This window comes from Drosophila montana, unplaced genomic scaffold (genome assembly GCF_035044405.1).
Source record: "Drosophila montana isolate Dmon_TW-CO22-7 unplaced genomic scaffold, ASM3504440v1 contig_3733_1, whole genome shotgun sequence".
In the NCBI taxonomy this organism is placed as follows: domain Eukaryota; kingdom Metazoa; phylum Arthropoda; class Insecta; order Diptera; family Drosophilidae; genus Drosophila; species Drosophila montana.
The window spans coordinates 523651-550974 of NW_026998620.1; the positions used below are offsets into that span (position 1 = coordinate 523651).

General features: G+C 37.4%; 2 protein-coding genes across 2 annotated transcripts in view; both read left to right on the forward strand.

Moving 5' to 3' along the window:
* Positions 1-3329: 3329 nt before the first annotated feature.
* Positions 3330-27324, forward strand: part of ChAT (Choline acetyltransferase) — a gene marked incomplete at its 5' end in the record, with an annotated part of 38231 nt that continues 14236 nt past the window's right edge. The window contains one exon of the mRNA XM_064694638.1: positions 3330-3513. Within this exon, the coding sequence (XP_064550708.1) occupies positions 3330-3513 (184 nt within the window). The remainder of the gene's footprint in view (positions 3514-27324) is intronic.
* Positions 3375-16944, forward strand: VAChT (Vesicular acetylcholine transporter). The gene is made up of 2 exons (XM_064694072.1): positions 3375-3513; positions 13523-16944. The coding sequence occupies exon 2, from the start codon at positions 13768-13770 to the stop codon at positions 15454-15456; it is 1689 nt and encodes a 562-aa protein (XP_064550142.1). The 5' UTR covers positions 3375-3513; positions 13523-13767; the 3' UTR covers positions 15457-16944.

Sequence of the window (27324 nt, forward strand, 5' to 3'; positions counted from 1 at the left end):
GCAGCTCCACTTTTAAGCACAATTCGGTTTTTGCCCCACTGGGAAAAGTCTCCTCATGTGGGACTTAACTCTTTTCTATGTAATTGTTATTTGCATAAATAATATGAAATACAAGTCGGGCCAAAAGAACGAGCCTTACCCTTGGCTGGACTTTTATTGGAGTTGTGGCCAGTTCATGAATAATATATAATAATTGTGTAATGGGGCAGAATTCATTCCGTTTTTTCTTCTACAAATTACATTTTGTTCTTTGCCTAACAAACCAATAATATGTTTTCGTAAATAAGTTATTTGTTATTGTATTAAGCTGAAAATAAGTTATACCAACAAAACAGTCAAGCTTACGACTCGAAGTAAAACTTTTTATACCCTGAACCCATTGAAAATGGGTAAAAAAAGTGTATTATGTATTTGTGCAAATGTATGTAACAGGCAGAAGGAAGCATCTACGACCCCATAGAGTATATATATTCTTGATCAGCATCAACAGCCGAGTCGATCTAGCCATGTCCGTCTGTCAGTCCGTATGTATGAACGCAAGGATCTCGAAACCTATAAGAGCTAGAGAAATTTTAGCTGTAGGTCCTCCTAGTCCACGCGCAAATCGAGTTTGTTTCCGATATTCGATAACTTGCCCCGTTTCCAAGTAATCGATAAAAATCGATATCGAAATTCGGAGTTTTGAGCAGTTTTGGTAAATAATATGAGCTAGAGCTCTAGCTTCTAGAATAGTATATTTATATCAAATATCTTTTATTTTATACCTATCGCCTGTCGGAAGAAGAGGGTGCAGGGTATTCCCTAGTCGGCAGCTCCCGACTAGAACCTCTTACTTGTTTTTTCTTAGTTAATATGTTTTATTTTACCCAGCGAATGAATGAGGGAAGAATATATAGTCACAAGTAACTTATAAGTCACATCCACTTTTAATTTATATATTTTGACTGCCCGTTTTACTGAAAGTCTTGCAATTCATATATATTACAATGGAGAAGTTACGGGCTATATTTTATAATTATTTATTTATTTAATAATTATTTATTTATTTATTTATTTGTGGCCAACAAAAACGAGTGTCTTCCTAATTATTCAATACATCAAATTATGAAAATTAAATTCTAATAGCATCTCCGACACGATGAAGGTGTTTTTTATTTGCCCGTCCGTCCAGTTTTTCCCTACCCAAAATTGTCATATATCACATATGCTTGGATATAGTATGCCATTTTTGGGGCCCAAGTTATTTAAGCTTGTGGCTGGGTTTTCTTTTTCTAAGTTTCGATTCGAATTTCAGATCATTTTTTGCTTACCAACTTATTTGGCATACGATTCAGCTTATTAAAGAAATAAATAAAGTACAACAAGAATTTGCATGCTTTAAAAAAGCGTAAAACTTTTCAATTCAAGAACAAATTATCTAACTCTTCGTTTATAGGAACTAACAAAAGTGTCTGAAAGAAGAAATTCGTTTTCAGGCAACGTTTCCACTTAAAATTTTGTACAATATTCCTATGATTTTCTCTGAGTGTAACTATATTTGCATTTAATGCCTGAGCGTGTCCTCCGATCTGCTTTAGATTTCCAAGAGTGTAGCATATTCTGGTTCATTTGGGTAAAATGAATTCTATTTCGTTTTCAAGGGCAACCTGTGTCACATCATTTTGTGGCAAATCAGAGCACAAACCGAGCTGCGACATTTGAGGTCGGGAGCACAAGCTAAATCTTGATAAATTGCTAAAAAGTGCCCGCAAGTGATAAATGACAAAGAAATTGCCAAATTTGTGCGACATTCGAACAAAAGAAAGGCCCACTTGTGGGCTGGACGGAAGTTGAGGGGGATGGGCGAGGGGGAGGGGGAGGGGGAGGGTACGGCTGCAGTGCAGTTTACCTCTGACCGCAGATATTAATCAGGACTCAGCATAGTTTAGGGCGAGAGTATTTTTAGTTTATTTACTTGTGGAAATTAAAAGAAACTGTGAAAATTGCTGAGGCAAATAGCGAAAAAATGCGACAAACGTTTTCTTATATAAGCGCCAAAAAGTATGCTACGAAACATGAAATTAAGAAGAGGAAGAAGCAGAAACAAAAATAAGCACAAAGAAAAACTATATAAAGAAATTATTTAGACAGGTGAAAATTGATTTTCTTGATCTATCTTTATTGTCATATAAATATATATTATTTTTGATACACTATAAACAAATTAACTAAAAAAAAATAAAAGCGCCAAAAAGTATGCTACGCCACATGAAAAACAAAGAGGAAGATGAAACAAAAATATGCACTAACAAAAAATTTTTAAAGAAAAATGCCCAGATAAGTGCAAATTGATTTTCTTGAACTATCTTTAATACAGTATAAACAAATTAATTGAAAAGAAAAAAAATAAGCGCCAAAAAGAATGCTACGACACATGAAAATTAGAAAAAGTGGCAGAAACAAAAAAAAGCACATAGAAAAAATATATAAAGAAATTATAAAGAAAGGTGAAAATTGATTTTCTTGAGCTATCTCTGATGCAATATAAACAAATTAACTAAAAAAAAAATATAAAAAAAAAAATTAAAAAATTATGCAAGCGCCAAAAAGTATGCTACGAAATAGAGAAAAAGAAGAAGTAGGAGCAGCAGAAACAAAAATATATAAAGAAAAATGCCTAGACAGGTGAAAATTGATTTTCTTCTGCGTGGGCACAAAACAAAAAGCGAGCCAAAGCCAGAGGCAAAGGCAACGACAACGACGACGACGCAGCGCGAATAGAATTTTATTCAAATGTGCTCAACTGGGCGAGAGAAAAGCCTCGCCAGGGGCAGACGGAGGGGAAAGGGTGTCAGTCAGTCAGGCAGCCAATTGGTTGGCTGGGAAATGGAGGCGCATGCGTGATGTCCTGCGCCGTGGAACGTCGCACGGCAGAGCTTCGAATTCCAGGCTGAATACCGACAAAAAAAATAACGGTATAGCAGCAGCAGCAGCGCGAGGCGAGCAGCGCCAGGCCAGACAGAAGTTACCTTTGCTCCTGCCCGGACGACACAACGCACGCTGCCGCATTGCTGTCGTTGTCGTCGGCCGCCCAAAAAACCAGAGAAAACACAATTGAAAATTTGCAAAAAATTAACAAAAAGTTTCAAAATTAAATAACTCATTAAAAAAACAAATTCTCAAAGCGGGCAAATCCGGGCGTGTTCGTGGTATACTTGTGTTCGGTCGTTGGCTTCGTCCTGCTCCTACTCCTCCTCCGACGTGTGTCCGTTGTTTAGTTTTTACATAACACGGAAAATCTAGGAGAGCTTTCGCCTTCCTGGTCCAGAGGAGCATCTGAGTCCGCCTGAAACGTGGCGTCCAACGAGAGCAACAGCAGCGCCGCGGGCAGTGGCGCGGAGTCGGCGGCCCTGTTCTCCAAATTGCGTAGCTTCTCGATTGGCAGCGGGCCAAATTCGCCGCAGCGCGTTGTCTCCAATTTGCGCGGCTTTCTCACCCACCGCCTCAGCAATATTACACCTGGCACCGATACAGGTGAGCTCCACCATAAATCACACAGAATATTCTCCCAAGTCCAAGTCTTACATAACCTGACAATCGCTGAGGATATTCGCATTTAATTCAAATTAAACAACTTCTCATATACAAACACAAGTGTTTCGTCCTCACACACAAAACCACACATACACACACACACACACACACACACACACTCTCATTTACACACTTGCTACAGTTCCCAAGGTGTGGATAGACACACATTTGCTTTATGGCCCACATGTACAGTTCGTTTCGCTTCGTTTCGTTTCGTTTCGTTTTTGACGGTGGTACGAAATGGAAGTGGAACATTTACAGTTGGACTTTTAACGTGTCAGCGGCGAGAAGCGTGCGCGCTTCTTGTTCTTATGTAATCTATAGCCGAGAATATTATTTGGGAAATCAAATTAAAACAAAAACTTTTGATTAATATTTTTTGTATTGATTTAAGAGTTTTATTTTCTACGCCTCAAGTGAATATCTGAGAATATTATTGAGGAAATCAATTTGAAAAGAAACTTTTGATTAATATAAATTTTATTATTTTAAGAGTTTTATTTTCTGCGCCTCAAGTGAATATCTGATAATATTATATGGGAAATCAAATTGAAAATAAAGTCTTCGATTAATATTATTTTTATTATTTTAAGATTTATATTTTGTGCGTCTGAAAATCAAGTGAATATCTGAGAATATTATTTGGGAAATCAAATTAAAAACAAACTTGCAATTTTCGAATAATATTATTTGTATTATTTTAAGAGTTTTATTTTCATTTATCCATTTTTTATCCATTTTTTGTTAGAGGACGAAGGACAAATAATACATAAAATTTTCCATCAATTTGTTATTAATTTTTATAACAAGTTGGGAATTTTAATAAATACCATTTAATATAATTTTTCAGTTCGCTTTTTATAGATATTCGAAATAAGTTCTCTGAGAAACTTATTGATTGTTTCTAAAATTGAAAATATTGTAGAAATTGGAAAGTAATTGTATTATATTATTTTACAAATATCGAAAGTAGTTTTTGTAGAAGAGAAGCGACGAGAACTAAAGCGATTTGAAATATTTTGGAATATTTAAATTTGTGATATATTTTTAAATAAAATACGCATTGGATTAGAAAAAATAATATTTTCAGCTTTTAGTTGACAGAAAACTTAGAGTTTTTCTTTTTCAAGTAGTTTTCTTAAAACAATTTATCTTAATTTATTAATTTTGAAAACTAAATAAAAATGATATTTAAAAACAATTAGAAATATTTTAAAGCATCCGATTATAATTTAAACACAAAACTTTCCATTTATATTTTTTATTGGATTCTAGTTTTTCTTCTATGATGCTGCAAATAATTTCTCTGAAAAGTTTATTTTATTTATTTAATCTTCGAAAATAAATTGGTATTTAATATCAATCAAGTAGTTTCTTAGTACTTTTATCCTAATTTATTAATTTTCAAAATAAATATAAATGATATTTAAAAATCATTAAAAATATTGTAAAATTATTATAGTTTAAACAGAAATTTTGACATTTAAATTTTTAAGTAGAGCCCAGTTTTTCTTCTTCTGTAATACTGCAAATAATTTATCTTAATTATTTAATCCATGAAAACAAATTGGGTATTTAATATAAAAATAATTTATCATAATTATTTAATCCATGAAAAAATTGTGTATTTAATATCAATTAAATATTGCTCGTTCCTAAAGAAAACTACATTATTAGATTGCAAAAGCTAATTAAATTTGTGTGCGTGTGTCGGTGTGTGTGTGTGTGGTTTCTCGTTAAATCATTAAAAGCTGAAATATCTCTTGGCAAAAATATCTAGCTCAACTTTATGAAGAAGACAAACACCTGAGCAAAGAATTTGCCCGGCTGCTGCTGCTGCTGCTGCTGTGGCTGCTGCATAATGAAGCCAATAAATATAAATTTGCCACACAAACACAAAGATAAACACACAGATATGTATGTATTTGGTGTGTGTGTTTGTGTGTGTGTGTAAGGAGAGGGCGAGGAATGCCTCGTCATTAGATTGTTTGCCTTGTTTGCCCTTGTAGACGCGTTTGTAACGCTGATGTGTTCATCGCGGTTGCTTGTCAAAACAAAAAGGGGGACGGAAGGACCACACATATATATATTCGCAGGGGTTGGAAAGGACCTCAGCGAGGACGCTGAGACAAAGCCTGACGAAGGCCGCCAAAGGAAGGTAGCTCGTAATAAGCCAAAAACGAGAAACAAGTAACGCATTTGTCTAGATGCTGCCCGATAAAACGAGAACGACCCGCCCAGCCAGACCAGAGACCAGAGACCGCAACCAGCAGCAGCAGCAGCAGCTCGAGGGTTGAAGCCAGTCGACATCAAACAGAGTGAACGGCTAGCATATACCCTGTAAGAAGGTGCTCTAGCTGCAGATGGACAGACGAACATGGACTAAGTCCCTGCTTTACAGGCCTGGAGATGACTTCTTCCTTCTGCTTGTCACACAAATTCGCACAAGAAACAATATGCCCTTCTCAGCTAGCAGATACCCTGTACCAAGCCCAAACAAACATCGACTCTGTTCGACGCTCTAATCGTGAATATGAAAGACTTGCAGGCTTGCCTCTTGCTACACAAATTCGCACAAGAATCAATATGCCCTTCTCAGCCATTTTTAGTGGGTATCAAAAGTACTTGGAGGAAACGTGCTGCTTGTGTCAGCAGCCGCATCAAAAGTCGTAAAAGTTGTAAACCGGTCGCTGATGGTGTTGTTGATTGGAAGGCATTTTTCGGCGCGACAAATGTTCACATTTTTTTTTGGCTTTGCTTAAAGCTTGCCGTGTGATAAGACCCCGAACTAGCTGGCAAGAAATGCCATTAATCAGCTTGCCAACTAAATTAACTAGACTGCGAAAAAAGAAAACTATCTAGCACAATATGAATGTAGTTCAGCAAATGCCGAACATAAAGGTAATTTATTTGTCGGGCGAAGAAGGAAAAGCAATAGACGTTATTTACGAGCAAATCAATTTGTAAGCAAAGCTGTCCGAGGCACATATCCTAGAAAAAAACGAAGGGGGGGGGGGGGGTAACGAGGAGAGGCTGTATACGCCTCTAGCCACGCCCAGTTAATGTTTTGATTTATCGTGCGTGCAGCTAAAGAGGCCACGTATACGCCTCGTGGTGCCATTAGGAGGAAAGGAAGAATTAGCAATTATCTCTGGCTCTGGTCGAAGATTGAATACCCTAGAGAAATAAAGAAAAAAAATGAGTGCTCAACTATAGTTACTAGTCCTAGAGCAAAGCTTATAAAGGTCAACTAAGTAAAGGTCATAATGGTTTGATTTCCATTTAAGATATCTTGAGCTTGATTAAGATATCAATTTTGCAAACACTTTGTTAATGATAGATGGTAGATAGATAGATAGATAGATAGATAGATAGATAAATAGATAGATAGAAAGATAGATAGGTAGATAGATAGATAGATAGATAGATAGATAGATAGATAGATAGATAGATAGATAGATAGATAGATAGATAATATATAACGTTCTATTTATTAAATAATATGCATAAAATAGTTGGGTCTATTCCAAATTATATCAAGAAAGTCACAGAACTAGGAGACTTCTCATCTATTGATACTCTCCAAGAATATATATAGCTTATTTTTAGCTACTCTCCAAGAATATATATAGCTTATTTTTAGCTACTCTCCAAGAATATATATAGCTTATCTTTAGCTACTCTCCAAAATATATCTAGCTTATCTTTAGAAACTCTCCAAGACTATATATAGCTTACCTTTAGCTACTCTCCAAGAATATATATAGCTTATCTTTAGAAACTCTCCAAGAATATGTATAGCTCATCTTTAGCTATTCTCCAAGAATATATATAGCCTATCTTTAGAAACTCTCCCTATATCTAGCTTATCTTTAGCAACTCTCCAAGAATATATCTAGCTTATCTTTAGCAACTCTCCAAGAATATATCTAGCTCATCTTTAGCTACTCTCCAAGAATATATATAGTTTATCTTTAGATACTCTCCAAGAATTTATCTAGCTTTTGATTGAAAATAGGTCAATTTGTATGCGTTGCACATTTCGTGACAAAATCGAAATAGCCTTTGTGTAGAGTACATTAAAGTTTCGCCATTTTCTCCAACCAACTTCGGTGTAATGTACATGCTTTATATTTACGATTATGGAGGCGAGAATAATGTTGCGTCGCCCAGCTCCTGGCACCAGTCCGACCCTAAGTCGGAGCCGGATCTGTGCTGGCTTCCAGCTAAGTGGCATCTGCGCATCTTCTCTGGGGAATTGATAAAAGCCATTTTAGGCTGGGAAACAACAACAGAGGGACCACAGCTGGGAATAGCCATTTATCTAGACACGTTTTGTGCATGAATTTTGACAGCTTCGGGCAGCTTCGGGCTCTTTAAAAGTTTTGCAATTAAAATATTTTAGCCTGGCTAACCCAATTGTTGGTAATGCAATGTGAAATCGATAGGGCCAAAGCCAAAGACAAGACAATTAAACTTGAAACACAAAACACAAACACGAAAGAAGACGACGGGTGGGGGGGGGGAGGGGTTAAAGTCGGTTGACGATGACAAAAGAAGCGCTTGAGTGACAAAAGAGGGTTAAGGCTAAAGCCAAAGGGCGTTTGCAAATCGATCAAGTTGTGGGCGGGGCCACAGTTAGCCACGGCTAACCACGGCTAGTCAGGTAGTTAATTAATCGAACACAGCCACAATTTGCTACACTTGCGATTAATCAATGAATGCGCCCGAAATTAGGCAACACACATTTTGCTACACACTGGGCGCCATAAATATGCGCACGCCTCAACGAACACAGACACACACACAATCACAAACTCTGATAATTGCCACAGCGACAACCCTTGCCCCGTCTCGGTACTTGAGCAAAGCAGCTTACAACACTTGCAGAGTGCCCCCTGTGTGTGTGTGCGTGTGTGTGTGTGTGTGTGTGTGTGGGTGTGTGTGAGTGTACAATAGCACACTTGTAAGGATTAGCACTGCCTTTTTTGTCGGCTGACATGAGAAAGTCGGCTTATCATAAATATTATGATTGGTTTTTCCTATTCCGCTTTTGAACACTGCCGCCCAACACTTAGGGTTGGTAAATGCATTTATTGTCTGCTTATTTTAACAATGTGATTGAGAAACAAATATGTTGAACTTGTTTTATGTTTTATTTTTGTATGCTGTTTCTCATTAGACAGCACTATATTTCGTACTGGCAAAAGTATTAAATATACATCATATTTTTACAAAATGTATATTCCATTTCAAAATATATTTGCTTCCCAACATTAAACATAGTTTGTTAGTGTTGGCAAACGTATTTATTGTTTACCGTATTTAAACAGTTTGATAGAGAACAAAATGTTTAATATATTTTCCAAATATTTTTGGATATTGCTTCCCAACAACCTTAACAACACATGGATGGCAAATGTAATTAAAAACCGAACCCCATACCGCTGTATGAAGATTTTCCCAACACTAAACACAATATTCCGTGTTGGCAAACGTATTTATTGTTTACCGTATTTATATAGTTTAATAGAAAACAAAATGTTTATTGTCATTTTATTTTTGGATACTGCTTTCCAACACTAGAACAGTATGTTAGTGTTGAAAAACAATATTCCGTGTTCGAAAACGTGTTTATTGTATACCATATTCATACAGTTTAATAGACAACAAAATGTTAAATTTATTTTCAAAATATTTTTGGATACTGCTTTCCAACACTAAACACAATATTTCGTGTTGGCTAACGTATTTATTGCACACTATTTTTACGCCGACTTTAACAGAGATATAAAATGTGTAGCCTATTTTTAAAATATTGTGGAAGACTACTTTTCAACACGCAACCCAAGGCGTTAGTGTTGGCAAACGTTATTAGAGCATATTTAATTTGAACAGCAAGACTGAGAAATGAAAATGTTAAGCCCGAACAGTCTGCTTTGTAGGATTTGCGAATATTTTACATTCACCTTTGCAAAGATGAAATTGTATTTTACGCTGATTACCTTGTCGGACGGGCACGCCCCTCCAGACACGTGCAGAAAATTCTCAGCAGCAAGAAATAAATGTAATTTCATTTTGATGCCCCACTGCTTGTTGGGAGAGGGGAGAGGGGGAGAGGGGGAACTGCACAGCGCGAGCTTAAGCTGTCCGTTTATTTTCTTTCAATGGCGAACTGCTGTGAAGTTCCCAGGTAAAACGGCAAAAGTCGGCTATATTTCAAGGTGAACCAGCTGAACATTTAAAGCTGCTTGCACTTAAAACTTAGTTGGGGAAAAACTATCCGTAAAGCAATATGTATATTTTTACGCAGCTGCCTTTTCCGCCAGGCAAGCTCAAATTACATTTGCAGCCGGAGAGTGGGAAAAGTGCACTTTGGGGCTTTATCGAGTTGTCTATCGCATAGATTGAATTTTGCACAGGTGAGCTCTGCTCAGCTTTTATTTCTGTATATCCTGTGAATGTTTAATAATCGAAACAGATGCAGACCTCATGCATAAAAGATGAATACCCTGGCAGGGGGAAGCGGCAGCTCGGGAGGCTGTTGCGCAAATATGAAAAGGAAACCAAAAATAAAGCGAGACCCGGGATAATGAGCAAAGAGCCCCAGCAACAAAAGGCCGCAGAACTGAAATTTCATGTTGGCTAACATAAAATAATAAAATAACGAACAAAATGTTTTATCAGTGGGAAATGCGTCAGCTGGGCAGAGTTTTGCCAGTCAGCGCGCGGGAAAAATCAATAAAATTATAAAGGCGTAAATATAAATTGGCGGTGTTTGATGTTCAACATGGCCTTTAATAATCCTCCTGCCGCCGTGCTTGCGGCCCGGAGCTCTCGCTCCTTATTATAGCCGCACACACACGTTTCTGCACTTGACTCGACCAGCGCCAGAGCCAACCCCTGGCTTTGATAAAAGCTCCGCGTGCAGCCAACCCCAGGGTCAAGTACAACGACCCACCTGGGCCGGGCTCTCCTCCTGCCTGTTTGTTGTTGTTGTAGTTGCGGGCCGCTGGCACAAAAAATAACCAAAATTAAAGTCGTTCAATGCAAAACGAGAAAGAAGTTTTATCTTCGGCACGCCGAAGATTTAATACCCTTGCAGAGCCAACTTTTGTATAATGCTCATAGTCCTTACCCCGTATCTAAGATGGAAATAGGGGAAAATAGTTTATGGCGAGTATGGTTGAGATATCTTGAAAAACAAAAAAGTTTTCCATACAAGAACCTACTTTTCGACCAATCGTTCCTATGGTAGCTATATGATATAGTAGTCCGATGTAAATAAGATTTTCCATTAATGTATGGAACATAGTGAAACTTATAAATGCCAAGTTTCGTCAAGATATCTTGAGAAACAAAAAAGTTTTCCATACAAGTACTTAATTTTCAACCGATCGTTCCTATGTCAGCTATATGATAAAGCTGCCCGATGTTGATAGGATTTTGCGAATATATGAGGAGCATAGTAAAACTAAAAAATGATAAGTTTGGTCAAGATATCTTAATAAACAAAAAACTTTTTCATATAAGAATCTCATTTTCGACCTATCGTTCTTATGGCAGCTATATAAAATAGTGGTCCGATCCAGCTGATTCTGACATATATACTTTGTCAAACAGAAAGAAGCACTTCTGCAAAGTTTCATTAAGATAGCTTTTAAACTGAGAGACTAGTTCGCATAGAAACAGAAAGACGGACAGACGAACAGATATATCGACTCTTCTGTTGATACTGATCAAGAATATATATACTTTATGGGTTCGGAGATGTCTCCTTCTATGCGTTACACATTTCATGACAAAATTATAATACCCTCTGCAAGGGTGTAATAACAAGGAAACACGTTTCACACACACACACAGACGATAATTGACTCATGTGCGAGCTTAAGGGCTGGCAATGCCGCCCCCGATCAGAGCAGCCCCCCCCTCTCCCTCTCCTCACCCGACCGCCTCAAGACAGGCGGCTGGGGGAAAACTCGACACAACACAACACAACACAACACGACACACGAACGTGGTCATGAAAATTTAATGATAAAACGAAATGTTATTCCAGCGTCTCGCATATACCAAAGGCCCCATCAGACAACCGAGGGGGGTGAGGGAAGGGGGGGGTTACTTTTATACCCTGCACACGTAACGTTTTTATGTTTTTGTCTATTTGGGGTGGCAGCCCGTCGAGCTGCAAGGTAGATAAATGTTGAAATTAGATCAGCATTGATAGCCCTGGCCTGGGAGAGCAGACAGTTGTGCCAGACACCAGACCCAGATAAAAATCCATCAAAAAAAACTAAATAATTCTCAAAATGTTTCAAAGTGCGATAAAGATAAAGAAATTGTGGGTACAGTCAATCTACATTAGTATAATTATATAATCTGCAGAACTAGACTGCAGAGAACTTGGATGCATGCCAAAGTGCAAGAATCGAACTTTACAAATTTACAATTTTCGTTTTAATCTGTATTTAATACATAGATTAATGAGTTGCCTTCGTGTCCCAGTTAGTTGGGTAAGCGAACAATGAGGTTGCTGGTTCAAACCTCAGCTAAGTGGGTGGATCAAGTCTTATCTCAGTTGAAATTGGAATATTAAAAAACGTGGCCCACTCTTTTATGCAGTTAAAAAATAATTATAATAATCTATCTGTGAGTGCCCAACTAGAAGATATCCTGGACCCAGCTGCTGTGGCAAACATTCCTTCCCTCGACGATTTACCTACAAGGCGAATTATTTAAATATCTCGTTTTCCTTCTTTTGTAAATACAAATAAATATGAGTTACATACTTGAAACTATATATTATATTCCCTTATTTAATCGCTTGGCAGAGATTGATTAATAATTAATATTTAATATTTAATTAATAATTAAAAAATAATTAATAATAATAATAATAATAATAATAAAAATAATAATAATAATAATAATAATAATAATAATAATAATAATAATAATAATAATAATAATAATAAAAATAAAAATTAAAATAATATAAAATAATATTCCTTATACGTACACACTTTATAGAGTATCTGTGCTTTTTCTTACCTTAACCCCGCACTTTGATAAAGTTCAGTTTCTATAGTCCGAACAATATGAAATTTGCAGGAACTTGGATGCGTGCCAAAGTGCAAGGATCTAACTTTGAAAACTTTAATTTGTATTTTAATCTATATATACTTTATCCACATTCAAGAAGGGTATACAAAATATGTTAATGCAACAAAGGGCATGCACTTTAGTATACCCTAAAGTTCAGCTCGGTTTTGGGTTGTGCTTTATGTTCTTTATTATTCAGTTCTTGTGGCTCGCGTGTTATTCGAGAGGTGCTTCGCTGTGCTGAAACGTTGTGTGTGGGTTTTTTTTGTGTGGGACAAAACAAAGCAATGATTACATGTAATTACAGGACTCGAGTGTGGCCACGCGACTCTCGAGGACTCTCCTCGAAACTAACCCCCGAAAGAGAAAGCCGTGTGATTATTAAAGTGTGAATATATTTAAGGGTACAGGACACTTGGCTTGAGCATTTTTTGTGCACAATCCAATTAAAATAATTGCTTTTGTATATATGTATTTATTGTAAATTAATATTAAATATTTGAATATATGTATATATATATTTTTGGTATTTGTTTTATGATTGAAATGTGTCAAAGAAAATTGATCAACTTGTCTTATAATAAATAATGTGTGTGTCGAAATTGTGCTAAATTTGCTGTGCAAACTAATCCTAACAATACACATTTTTGTTCACCAGCAGGCAACCTTTTTGCAACACAGAAACAACATTTCAATCATAAAAGCAAATTACAAAAATATATCAAAATAAAAAACAGATAAATTATGCCAACAAATATAAATACTGTGCGAGAGACTAAGAAAAAATAAGAATGAGAATAAAAAAGAGAAAAACTAACGAAATCTTGTTTCTGTGTCGTTAAAGGTTGTTCTCTGGAATGCCAACAACAACACGAAATCATGTAAAGGAACAGTGTTGAGCAACCTTCAAAGGCAATTAACGGTAACGGTAACGGAAACGGAAGCGGCCATATTGCTGCTCAATTTCCGGTTGCGCGATTTCCGGGCAGCAACAATAAAACGAAGAACAAAACGAAGGAAAGAAAGAGAAGAGCAAAAAAAGAGAGAAAGAAAATAAAAGAGAATCAGAAAGAAAGCAGCTAAAACAAAATGGCCTCATTCCAAATACCGCTCATCAATCTGGAGGTGGGCGAGGTGAAGGAGATTGTGTGGGAGAAGATCAGGGAGCCGGTGAATCAGCGGCGTCTCATCCTGGTAATTGTATCGATTGCCCTGCTGCTGGACAACATGTTGTATATGGTGATTGTGCCGATTATACCCGACTATTTGCGTGAGATTGGCAGCTTTGATGATGGTCCGACGCCGCCGCCGCTGCGCGATAATATTACGGGCCGGATAATTCCGGTGCATCATGATCATCATGGCCAGGATTCGGCGACGGGCATACTGTTCGCCTCCAAGGCGATTGTCCAGCTGATGGTGAATCCGTTCTCGGGCGGACTAATCGATAAGATTGGCTACGATATCCCAATGATGATTGGACTGACCATTATGTTCTTCTCGACGGCCGTTTTCGCGTGCGGCACCAGCTACAGTGTCCTCTTCTTTGCGAGGTCGCTTCAGGGCGCCGGCTCTGCGTTTGCGGATACTTCGGGTCTGGCCATGATTGCGGATCGTTTTACGGAGGAGAATGAACGCTCGCAGGCGCTGGGCATTGCTCTGGCCTTTATCAGTTTCGGTTGCCTGGTGGCGCCACCTTTTGGCGGAGCGCTGTATCAATTTGCCGGGAAAGAGGTTCCATTTCTTATACTCGCTCTAGTCTGCCTGCTGGATGGTTTGATGCTGTTGCTGGTAATGAAGCCGTTCAAGGAACAGATCAAGATGAGCAAAGAGGTCCAGAGTCAGGTGATACCCATTTGGCGGCTGCTCATTGACCCATATATTGCCGTCTGTGCCGGCGCTTTGACCATGTCGAATGTGGCGCTCGCCTTCCTCGAGCCGACCATCTCCCTGTGGATGGAGGATACGATGACAACGGAAAACTGGAAAATCGGCATGGTCTGGCTGCCAGCCTTCTTCCCGCACGTGTTGGGCGTCATAATTACGGTGAAAATGGCCCGTAAATATCCGCAACATCAATGGCTAATGGCAGCCGGCGGACTTGCCTTGGAGGGTCTGTCCTGCTTCGTGATACCCTTCTGCAGCGGCTACAAGATGCTGATGCTCCCGATTTGCGTAATCTGCTTTGGCATTGCGTTGATAGACACCGCTCTGTTGCCCATGCTGGGCTATCTGGTGGACGTCCGTTATGTGTCCGTCTATGGGAGCATCTATGCGATTGCGGACATCTCGTATTCGATTGCGTATGCCGTGGGTCCAATTATTGCCGGCGGCATTGTCGAGGCAATTGGCTTCACTGCGCTCAACTTTCTGATCGCCTTCTCGAATCTCGCCTATGTTCCGATGCTCCGCAAGCTGCGCAACATCTATGACTTTAAGCCGTTCGAGAACGAGGCGAACATCTTGATGCAGGATCCGCCGAACAAGGAATACCAGACCTATGTCATGCACGACCAGAAGCCCGTCGACGGCGAGCTCAAGAATCATCTCGAGTACGGCCAGCAATACCAGCCGGAGCAGGAGACCAGCCTGGACGAGTATCAGGCGCAGCAGCAGCAGCCGACGGCGGCGGCGGATCAGGGCTATCAGCAGGATCAGGGCTATCAGCCGGGCTACCAGGAGCAGGGCGGCAGCTATGCCCAGCCGCGCGTCGCCAATCCTTTCCAGCAGCCGCCAAGCAGAGCTCCAGCAGCAAATCCCTTCAGACAAGGATTTTAAACTGTTGTCGAAAACCATTTTATTCACATTTTTCTTTTCGTTATACTCCCACGGATATTACCTATATATAGTATATATATATATATATAGCAAGTGGTACGTACACTATAAAATGCATATGGCATGCAAATTATGTATTATACACGATCGCCAGTTGAGTTAAATGCAAATACGCACTATATATATATGGTATATATATATATCGATCCTCTACTCGGCTAGAGAAACCAAAGCATAGTCATAATTGGATCGAACTCGGGGGAGCAACGCCTGCTCCCAGCTCCGATCCTTAACAGATATCAGATATACAGTATATATATATATATTAGCTGTTAAGCGGCGCTGCCGACCAGGCTTCACTGTGCTACGGGTCCGTCGTGGTTAACCAGGCAATGGCAACCATATCGCAGACATATCACAAGTTGCACAAAATCGAACCCTTTTCGGTTGTCATTGCGACGGTACTGTGCGCATACAGTGGCGTCCGTTCGGTGGTGCCATATTATTTGGCAATTAAATTTTTCGGTTAAATGATTTTTAACATAAGACACAACCAAGGTAACGATACATATCAGAGTCTCGAATGGCTCGCCTGTTTAAATTACCAAAAGTGATATTAACTATTGCTATATATACATGTAGAATCATAATTATATATAACTTATCGTAACATATCGATAGGCCGTAATGTGAAAAAAACAACTTTGAAAATATTAAATGTTTCATATTTACCTACCAATCAATTATTATTTGCTTGTCGACTCTATGCGAGGGTATATACCCTTTGCGATAGCAGCTCGAGGATAGCATAGCATAAATGTGTGTACCTTGTGTCTCTCTAAATCGAGATGCATTATCTAAACGTAGCTATATATACATAACAGATATATATATACATATATTTGAATTCATTTCGATTGCCGCACTTTTTGGAGAGCAGTTTATTGCTACCATATATATATTATACACCCAACTACTTTTAGCCTGGTCTAAATATAGAGCCTTAAGTAAACTGAATTTTTGTATACATAACAAACCGATTTGCTAACTTTGCAGATAATTATTATTATGTGTTAGTTATCACACATAAATATATATATATATAACAATTAAAATAGGTTCTTAATGTGTATTTGTCGAATTATACTACTTATTATAGAGACACAAAAAAAAAAACACTTGAACATTCTATATCCGTAAACATATCAGTGACACGGCCATTTTCAAATTAATAGCAAGTTTATCTAATCGACGAGTATATATTTATACACTTACAGCATTATCTATGGGTTATTTTGAGGCATTTTTAAAAGAGCTGCGCCTAGTTTATAAACTCTCTCATATACAACATACACTGAAAATAATGGATTTCCACATAGAAACTAGCCAAGAAAAAAAATATTTTTTTTTAATTTCAGAAAATTTTCTTGTTTTTAAAAACAAATTTTCTTGCTTGGAAGAATATATAACTAAACAAAAATTTGCATAAAATATTTAATGGAAAACAATTTTTTTGAGTGTACAATGAGTTATTTTGAGGAATTTTAAAAAGGCAGCGTCTAGTTTATATACTCTCTCATATACAACATACACTGAAAATAAGGTATTTCTATAATTTAGAAATCTGCAAAAAAAAAAATATTTTATTTTTAACTTCAGTAAAATTTCTTGTTCTTAAAAGTAAATTTTCTTGATTTATAAAAATTGATTTAAACATAAATTTTCGAAAAATATTTTATGGCGATTTTCTAAAATTGTGGTAAACAATTTTTTTGAGTGTACAATGGGTTATTCTGAGGAATTCTCAAGGAGCAACTCTTCTTGAGGAATTCTTAAGCGTCCAGTTTATATACTCTCTCATATATAACATACACTGAAAATTATTTAGTTCTACATTTTAGAAAGCAGCCAAGAAAAAACTTAAATATTTTCTTAATTTCAGTAAAATTTCTTGTTTTTAAAAGTAAATTTTCTTGATTTAAAAAAATTGATTTAAACATAAATTTTCGAAAAATATTTTATGGCGATTTTCTAAAATTGTGGTAAACAATTTTTTTGAGTGTACAATGGGTTATTCTGAGGAATTCTCAAGGAGCAACTCTTCTTGAGGAATTCTTAAGCGTCCAGTTTATATACTCTCTCATATACAACATACACTGAAAATTATTTAGTCCTACATTTTAGAAAGCAGCCAAGAAAAAATTTAAATAATTTCTTAATTCCAGTAACATTTATTGTTTCGAAAAGTAAATTTTCTTGCTTGGAGAAAATTGATCATTAAACAAAAATATTCAAAAAACATTTTTTGGCGATTTTCTACAGTTGTGGTTAACTAATTTTTTTGAGTGTACACACATACATACATACATACACACATATCTGTGTGTCTAGCAAATGCACTGATTTTCAAAGCAATTAGTTTTAAAGTTTCGGCTAAGATTTTGAATATAACAAAAATATTGTTTGATTGCACAGCGTCATTTGATCAATTACCTAAAACGTCTATTATAATTTTTGTTTAATATACGCATATACATAATTAACATAGATCTTAAGAGTTCTACATATTAACGCGCTTTAGCAATATGTATAACTACATAATGAATAAAACTCATGAAAAAATCTCCCATCAAATGTATCAATTAAAAAAAACAACGTACAGACCGTGCGAACAGAATCTAAATGCAAAACTATATAATATAAATATATATTTAGCAAAACAAATTTAAAATGAATTAAAAAATATATAGTTTATATATATATATGATTATGATCCATGTTCACAAAGAAAATACTCACTCAAAGGATCAAAGGATAATTTAATCATTTCATTTAAAGCACATTAGAGCGGAATCTGAAAGATATTGCTACGATCTGTTTCAAATGAACCAAAACAAATATATACATAATAATAATATATCAGAATAAAAAATTTAAACACGCATATGTATATTTAATGGACATTTCTAAAAGCAATATACCAAATACTTTGAAAATGTAAACAAATCCTAGGCATAAATAAATCTGTATAACAATATGTAACTCAATTCTTCTAAAAAAATGGTTTTGTATTTCAATTCCAGCATGTTCTTCAAAAAAATTGAACAGGATTTATGCAGAAGAAACTTCCAGAATTGAATTATAAATAAAACGAGTATAATATGAAATTTTAAAATTAAATAAAGAGGGTTGGTAACTGACTGGAGAGTCCGCGGGAACTGTGCAACACTATCGAGTGCTCTTTGACTCTAAACAGTAGAGTCGCATTCGGAAACAGTGTTGTGAAGTTTCCGGGGATCTTCAAGTAAGGCTTACAGAACACGCAACAGTGCCGGAAATGTGTAATATCTTACGAAATTTTATAAAAATAAGCTAAAGAGAAAAGAAGAAACAAATATAACAAATATATCTCTGTATGTATTGTAAAAATTAAATAATGTTGCTAAAAAATATAATATATAAAATAAAAACAACAAAAATAATGTAAAATATAAATATTAATATACGCATAAATATAATGGAGAAATATGCAAAAAAGATAATTTCAAAATATTTCAACATAAAATAAATAAATTAAAGTGTTAAATGTTCAATAGCATATTATACTTATTATAATTACAATTACATGCAAATTAATATTATTATTATTTTCATTTGGAAAACTAAGAAACATTATCGAATATGAACTATGGTAAACCCCAAAATGGTTTATAATATTTGTTATACATTTTGATCGTTTAGTGAATATCAGTTATAAATTATAGGAAATTGTATTCGAAAGCCCTCAAGAAATGCCGCCACAGTTCAGTTCTGTATAGTCTACTATCTAACACTAAGTTCTGATCAAAGTGTTTCAAGTACGTACACATACATATACATATACACACATATATATATATATTTAAGTACGAAATTGTGCTAGATTAAATTGAAATTTGTCACAATTTGTTTCAGCTAATGTTATAGACGTTTGTGTTAAACTAGTACTTGTAATATTATATAATTATAATAGAAAATCAATGAATTACGTCATACAGAAGCAAAGCAAATGCAAATGCAAAGAAAAAAACCCAACTATTCTACCTAGCCCAGTTCTGAAACGTTGCTGTTCTATTTCAAAGTCTATCCAACTATGCAAAATTAAGTTTAACTAAAATCCTTAACTAAAATCGGACTTTAACTAAAGTTATACGCATTCATTCTAAACTAACCCTCGGTGTTCCGATATATACAAATCTATATCCTTGCATTAATATGGTATCATAGACCTAGATGAGCTATGATTGACGGGTAAAACTTCATGTCTAGAGTTACTTTCCCTTCGATTAATCCCACACGGGATATACATTTAAAGAAAAACCCAAATGAATTCCCAACTTTCGCCCCAAAAATCATGGCTAAGGAGTTTTGAATGGAATGAACAGTAAACGAAAACTATGAATACGCAAATAAATTATTGTAATTGAAAAGTATCGAATGGATAATGATATAATGCATATTAAAGAGCAAAATACACGCATACAACAAACAAACAAAACAAATACTATTGAAATATAATTGTTAACCATGAAAAAAAAAGAAACGTAAAGTCTTTCATTATATTAATTAACTAATTGAACATTCGTTCTACTCTTTCAAGCGAACAGACGTGTTTTTTTCTTTTGTGTGCTTCGTTTGGATTTTTACATCTCTATTTAAAAATATTTATTTAATCTGTTTGCCTGCTCGGTTTATTTTTATACCCTGAATAAATTGAAAATGGGTAAAAAGGGTCTAATTTAGTTGTGCAAATGTATGTAACAGGCAGAAGGAAGCATCTCCGACCCCATAAAGTATATATATTCTTGAACAGCATCAATAGCCGAGTCTATTTAGCCATGTCCGAGTGTCTGTCCGCCTGTCCGTCCATCAGTCGGTGTCGTCCGTCCTTACATATGGACTCGCCAACTGCCCGCTAACACCTCATAGCAAGCAAATAAACGAATTTGTATTGCCCACCAATTAAAGCCACAATTTTAATGCAATTGACTTTTTGAGAAAATACAAATATTCTATAGCACAATAAGCTTTACTGTTGAAAATTTCATCAAGATTGGTTAAGAAACACAAAAGTTATTGAGGATAATGTGGGCTTATTGACACGTGCTTGCTGCAGCTAGCGCAAATTTCAAGAATTTCTGTATAATGTACACAAGCATTAATGCGCGTCTTTATTGAATTATATAAACAGCGTTGCAAATGCGATTACATTGTTCTCTGTGCTGTGATTATGTGTTGCCATTTGAATAACTCTTTTGGCGTTCAATTTGAATTGTTGGTGCGGCTGTCGAGTCAAGGCGTTTGGAAATTGTGCGGTATTTTTCAGATGAGAGCGCAAATATTGATCCAGGCATTGCCGATCTGTTAGCAAACTTTTTTTAATCATCTTAAATCTTATAATTACTAAAAAGTTCGCTTCTCAGCGACCTTAACACAATCAAGCCGGTAACTCACCGGGCCCTGATGGTGTTCCCGCTTGTGTGCTCAGGTACTGCAGTACTAAGTAAACCTATCCTTAATCTTTTTGTATTGTCTGTAAACTCTTTATATATTTTATCCCTCTCCATAATGAAGGGAGTAAGTCCGATGTAAAAAACTACAGAGATATTTCCAAATTATCCGCTATACCTAAAGCTTTTGAGAGAATCATTAAATGTCAACTACAACATTTATGTAGCTCTATTATTTCAGCGTCCCAGCATGGGCTCTTGAATCTACAGATCTCCAGGAACATTCTTGAATTTACTTATATATATACCTTTGGTACGACGAGTATGGCTCATGTATCTGGTCACCACAATATTCAATTCATCAAGAATGAATTGAATCTGTATAGAGACAATTATCGATATTTAAACTTCCTGGCTAAAAATTGGGATAGACTTGGGATAATTACGGGTGGAATCGACTCATCTGTGTTAAGTAAACTTCTATAAAAAAAAAGAGAGAGCTATAAAACAGTTTTTGCTTACAATTCTCAACAAGTTAAGGTGCTAAAAAGTGTGACATGTCGTTCGCAAAGTCTGCTGATGAAAGTAACTGAAAATTCTTTAAATAGCTATTCCGAAAAGCTGCTAATTGTTTTTTTATAACTTATTGTTTGTTGGATTGTTTGTTAATATTAATTCTCAGATATGAATGTTACAATATAAAAACAAATTAACTAAAAATAAAAAAAATATAATTCTCAGTTGCATGGAAAGCTTCAACTTGTTGGGGCTTGAAGCCAAAATGTGGAAGGAGCAAAGTTTTACTAGCTCGGGGTGGTTGTTTGGTTGTTTTGGTGGTTGTTCATCAAAGCCAACAGGAGGGGGGTGTGGATGGGGAAGGGATGGGACCAGGAGCAGGTCGAGAGGAAATTGTGTGCGTGCCCTGGGGCCAGAAATGTGGCAACGATGTTGCCGTGTGGAAAATGGATTTTCTTTTCACAATTTCCATTAGCAACTTTGCCCGTCACGAGACCCTGCCCAAAATGTAACTTTAGCTTTTTGCCCAGAGGGGGGGGGGCGGGGGCGGTAGGCGTGGCAAGCGCCAAAGTTAGGACATGTATTGAAGTATCTGTGTCTCTATTGTCCTTGCTCGCTTTTGTGTGTACAATTTGCGGGCAAATAACGAGTCAATATGAGTTGCAACTCGTTTGGCAAACAATACGCAAGCAATTTGCGCTTTCCGCTTGTTTCAATTCGAACAATTAAAAATGAAAATAATGCGCCAGCTCATTTCAGTTTGCCGCACAAAAGTGTGTGCAAGGTCCTTTCGTATACCCTGATCCAAGTTTCAATGAATGGGGCTCAAAACGATTCAAACAAGAAAGAGCAGAGATTTTTCCGCGACACCGAAAGTTGAATGCCCTTGTCAAATTGTGTCTAAAGATATTCGAGGGGAATATTAATGCTCGCAATAGGTAAGCTCGGAGAAGACATTTTTTCATATAAAAAATTGTTTTTAAACCGACTTCTCCTGTTAAGCTAACATCAAGGCTCGTAATAGATAATCCTGGAGAAGATTCCTGGAAAAACAAGATATTTTTACATAAATATAAAAACTTTTTAAATCGAATCAAGACTCGTAATATATAAGCTTGAAGAATATATCTTTAGAAAGAAAATATATTTTCATATAAAACCGATATTGTCAAGATACTTGAAAAAACCAGACATTTTTCTATATAAAAACTTATTTTTAAGTCGATTTTCCCAATCGAGCTGTATGCCATATGGTCCGATATTTATAAGATGAACAACAAGGCTCGTTATATAAGTATAAGCTTGGTTAAGATATCTTGAAAAAGAAGACATTTTATCATATAAGAACTTGTTTTCAGACTAACTTTGTCTATTTAGCTATATGCTACGGTAACCCGATATTGAAAAGATTTGAATAAGTTTAAGTGAATGCTAACTTTTGTCAAGATATCTAACTAATCGTTTCCGCTAAGCTCGATCAAATATTGATCCTATTCCGACACAAACTTTAAGATTTGAAGAGAAGTTTCTATGGAAACAGTCTCACCTATTAACATTGATCAGTTTCATATATACTTTATGGGCTCAAAGTTGTCTCCCTCTATGCATTACATATGCCTTGACAAAATTCGAATACCCTCCGAAAGGGTATTTAAACACACAAAAGCGCAGCCAAAGGCCCAACAAAAAAAAATGTATTGAAAGCGGCGTAAAACAGCAGCGCTAAGACCGTAAAGGATTTACGGCTCAATTGTTGCGTGCGTGCCAGAAGGAACAGGAAAGGGAGAGGGAGCAGGAGGAGGAGGGGGAGTGGGAGCAGGAGCGGGAGGCTGGAGCTGGCCGTGGCTGGTGAAACACCCTCAAAAATATAAATGAAGCCCTTTTACGAGCAGCCAAAGCGAACAAAGCGGCAACAACTCATTCATTCATTCACTCAGTCATTCATTCAGTCAGTCATTCATTCATTCAGTCATTCATTCAGTTATTTATTCACCCTGCTCCTGCTGGGGTCACAGCTGGTGCTGCTGGTGTCACGCGCGGGGTTGGGCTTGGGAGAGGGGTTAGCACATTCTCGGCGGTCACGGATTTGTTTTGCCTTTTTAAATTGTTCCGCTTCATTTGCTTCGGTTTCAGCTGGAGTGGGGAGGAAATGCCAAGATGCCAAGGATTCGAAAGATTCACAAGCTAGATAAAGATGCTCAGTGCTAACTTACATATGGACTCGCCACCTGCCCGCTAACACCTCATAGCAAGCAAATAAACCAATTTGTATTGCCCACCAATTAAAGCCGCAATTTTAATGCAATTGACTTTTTGAGAATATTAAAATATTCTATAGCACAATAAGATCTATTGTTGAAAATTTCATCAAGATTGGTTAAGATGCTGCATGCTGATTCCGTTTTTTCTTACATTGATCCGCCAATGGAACCAATCCAACTCCCCCTCCATCTCATCTCCCCCCCCCCCAACCTCGCCCGTAATGAGTTCTGGTCTTTGGGGTTGTACTGCGGCTAAATTGGAATCCTGCCAACATGGAGAAACATTATTTTTCATTGGGATTACATTTTTATCGCCGCCTCTGACAGGCGGCAGCAGTTGCCTGTCGTCCGAGGACAGCCCGCATTCCTCCCGCAACCCGGCTCAGAGTTGGGGTTTTGGGAATTCAAGCGTGATTTTTGCTGTGTTAATAATGAGCCTGAGCTGGTTTATTGAAGCGTTTTATTGCCAACTGTTTAACGGGAGGCGTGTGGCCCAATAAGCTCCATCATTTTTGTTGGTGTTAGGGTGCGAATCGCCCCCATACCTTCCCCTTACCGTCCCCTTCCCCTCCTGCCAGCCAGCCCTATAAGCATGATCATAACTAGCTAATGCATCAGAAATGCAAATCGAGTTAGGGCCACAAAACTTTTGGCAACAACAGCAAAATCGAATCATGAGCAGACAAAATAATCGACAAATTGAAGCTGACGGATTCATCAATAAGCAGGGGGCGGGGGCGGTTGCTTCATTCTTGGGGCACGGAAATGGAAATGGAAACGGAAGTGCGCCTCGTCTACCGTAATGGCGCATGAATATCTGATTAGCCGCCCGTCTGTCTAATCAAAAATCCGAGCATCAATCAATCAATCAATTGGAAACGTGTTCCATGTCAGAGCACATAATTGAATGCGATGCGAATGCATTGCGACGGGTTTGGGCTGAACAGAATTCCAGCTAGCAGCAACCCCGAATGTCATCTCCTATCTCTTCTCTCGAGGTATTTGATATTTACACACATTTGTTGCCATTTGGCTCTGAAAAGTTCAATTAGATCGGACTCTAAACGCCGATGCTTTAATTTAAGCGCGCTTCTTTCACAGAAGTGAGCTAAAATTCTTCTTTGGCAACTTCTCCTTTGGGACAGGGTATCTGCTAGTCGTATATTCTATTTTTTTTTGCTCTTTTCTCGAGGTAAAACGTTCGATTAGATCGGACTCTAAGCACCGAAGAAAGCTAAAAAGCTTCCAATGAGGCCAGGGTATATCTCTTGGGGCCAGGGTATCTGCTAGTCGTATATTATTTATTGTAGCTCGACTTGTAGCTCTTTTTTAGCGGTAAGTTTATGCTCTTTGATATTAACACACATTTATTTTCCTATTTACACTCTGAAAAGTTCGATTAGATCGGACTCTAAGCACCGATGTTTCAATTCAAGCGCGCATCTTTCACAGAAGAAAGCTAAAAAGCTTCCAATGGCAACTTCTCTCTTGGGGCCAGGGTATCTGCTAGTCGTAGCTTATTTATAGAGCTAGGCTATGCTGTATATTCTCGTAGATATCCAGTTTATAGTCGATTTTATTTGTCTAAAACCAGTTCAAAGCGAAAGATTAAACTAGCTTCACAGTCCGCACTTGGTGTGGGGCTCAACCGCACGCTTAATTACTTAATTTGAATTTTCCATAGCCAGCCAACGCTTCCTAACGCAATTTATTATCATTTACAGCCAACTGCGAAGCAGGTTGCCCTATTCAAAGTCTCGTTAGGCCTGGCGACTGCTGCGTGGCCCATCCACAAGGGGCACACGACCAGACAGTCGACCAGGCCAGGTTGTGGTTAATGTTATTCCTGCAAAGACAACCGTGACACCAGCAAGTGCTAGAAGGAGAGCTCAGAGTGCTCAGAGTGCTTAGTGCTCGACTAGAAGGATACCCTAGGCACAGCTGCGAAGAATTAAAAAAAAAAATACCCCCTTCTGCTTCTTCATTCCCCATCCTTACTCCATGGAAAATGCATTCTTGAATAGCTTCGGTTTTTATTACACGATCTTGATTCTTAGCCTGCAAATACTTTACCCAGTTTAGTTACCTACATACCCAGCATACCCTACATATCCAGATCTAACAATCTTCTAAAATATGCCTAAGAAAAGAGCCTTTTTTCACAATCGATTTATATCGATTTTATGGAAATGGGGTCTCCCCAGGCAGGAATAAATATATTTTATATGCTTTCTTCCACCCCCTTCCATACCCTCTTCTTCCAATTTAACTGGATATCCAGCTCTTACAATCTTCTAAACTATGCCTAGGATATAAGCTTATTTAAAAATCGATTTATATCGATATAATTGAAGTGGAAGCGGATGAAATTTCTATATTGACTCCTCAAGCAAGAACAAATATATTTTATATACTTCCTTATGCCTGTGTCATACATCTTCCCAAAAACAATATACACTGTTCATCTATTTTCACAACATCCATTGCCTAAGAAAAAACCCTTCTTTCAAAATCGATTTATATCGATACAATTCAAGTGGAAACAGATGACATTTCTATATTGACTCCTCAGGCAAGACATTATATATTTTATATTTATTATTTTATTTTACTGCCTGTTTCATATCTCTGCACCAAAACAGCATGCCCTATTTATACATTTTCACAGGGTATTAGAACAACTGGGGGGGGGGGGGGGGGGGGAACACAGCAACAATGGAGCGGATGCTCAAATTGGTGCCACGTGACTTCATTGTTGGCGGCAACCACAATGGACGAACAACTGTAGCTAGTTGTAGCCCCCCTCCCATCCCCCCTCATCCCCCTCCTCCCCTCCAGCTAGGAGTGGGCCATCTTTGGCCAGATAATGAAAAAAGGATAATAAATTGCATTAAATTTGCGGAAGGGGGGGTGGGGGGCGGCTGTTAGCCCGTTTTGCTTTTATCATGATTGTCGTAAAACCATTTTTATTAATAACATTATGATTGTCATAAGTAGACCCGGAACAATTCCCCCGACGGAAGTGTCATACTCCCCACTCCTCTACCCCCTCCCCTTCCCTCCTCACACCACACCATTTAGAATTAGTTGACGTTTTATTTTCTGCCTTCGCGGATGCGTGTGATATGCTTCGCAAGTCCAGAGCCTCACTTATCTGGCCAAAAGCCAATAACGGAAATTGCCGTCTCTCTGGGCAACCCGGAAGTGCTTACACACTCGGCTCGGCTTACAGACTCGGGCCAGTCAAAACTTTAAAGGACACCCACCCACAAAAAAAAAGGGACCGAAGGAAATGTTGGTCTCCTCTTTCAAGTAGTTTTAGTTTTCTGGCCAAATTTATTGCATTCCTGCATGGCGGAAGCCAATAAATTCCTGATGAGCTTTCGAATCTTAAACACAATACACAAAACTAGTTGGATTTGGAATGAGCTCTTCAAAGTGGGTTGGATAGATTGGAGTAGATAGAGGGATAGATAGGATAGATAGATGGATAAAGTTTGGATAAATAGGGTAGATAGATTGATAGATACGATAGATAGATAGATAGATAGATGGAAACAATTTGGATAGATAGGGTAGATAGATGAATGGAGTTTAGATAG

Bases quoted from the DNA above. Each gene is read 5' to 3' on its own strand.
- VAChT (XM_064694072.1), top strand. From the start codon at position 13,768: ATGGCCTCATTCCAAATACCGCTCATCAATCTGGAGGTGGGCGAGGTG.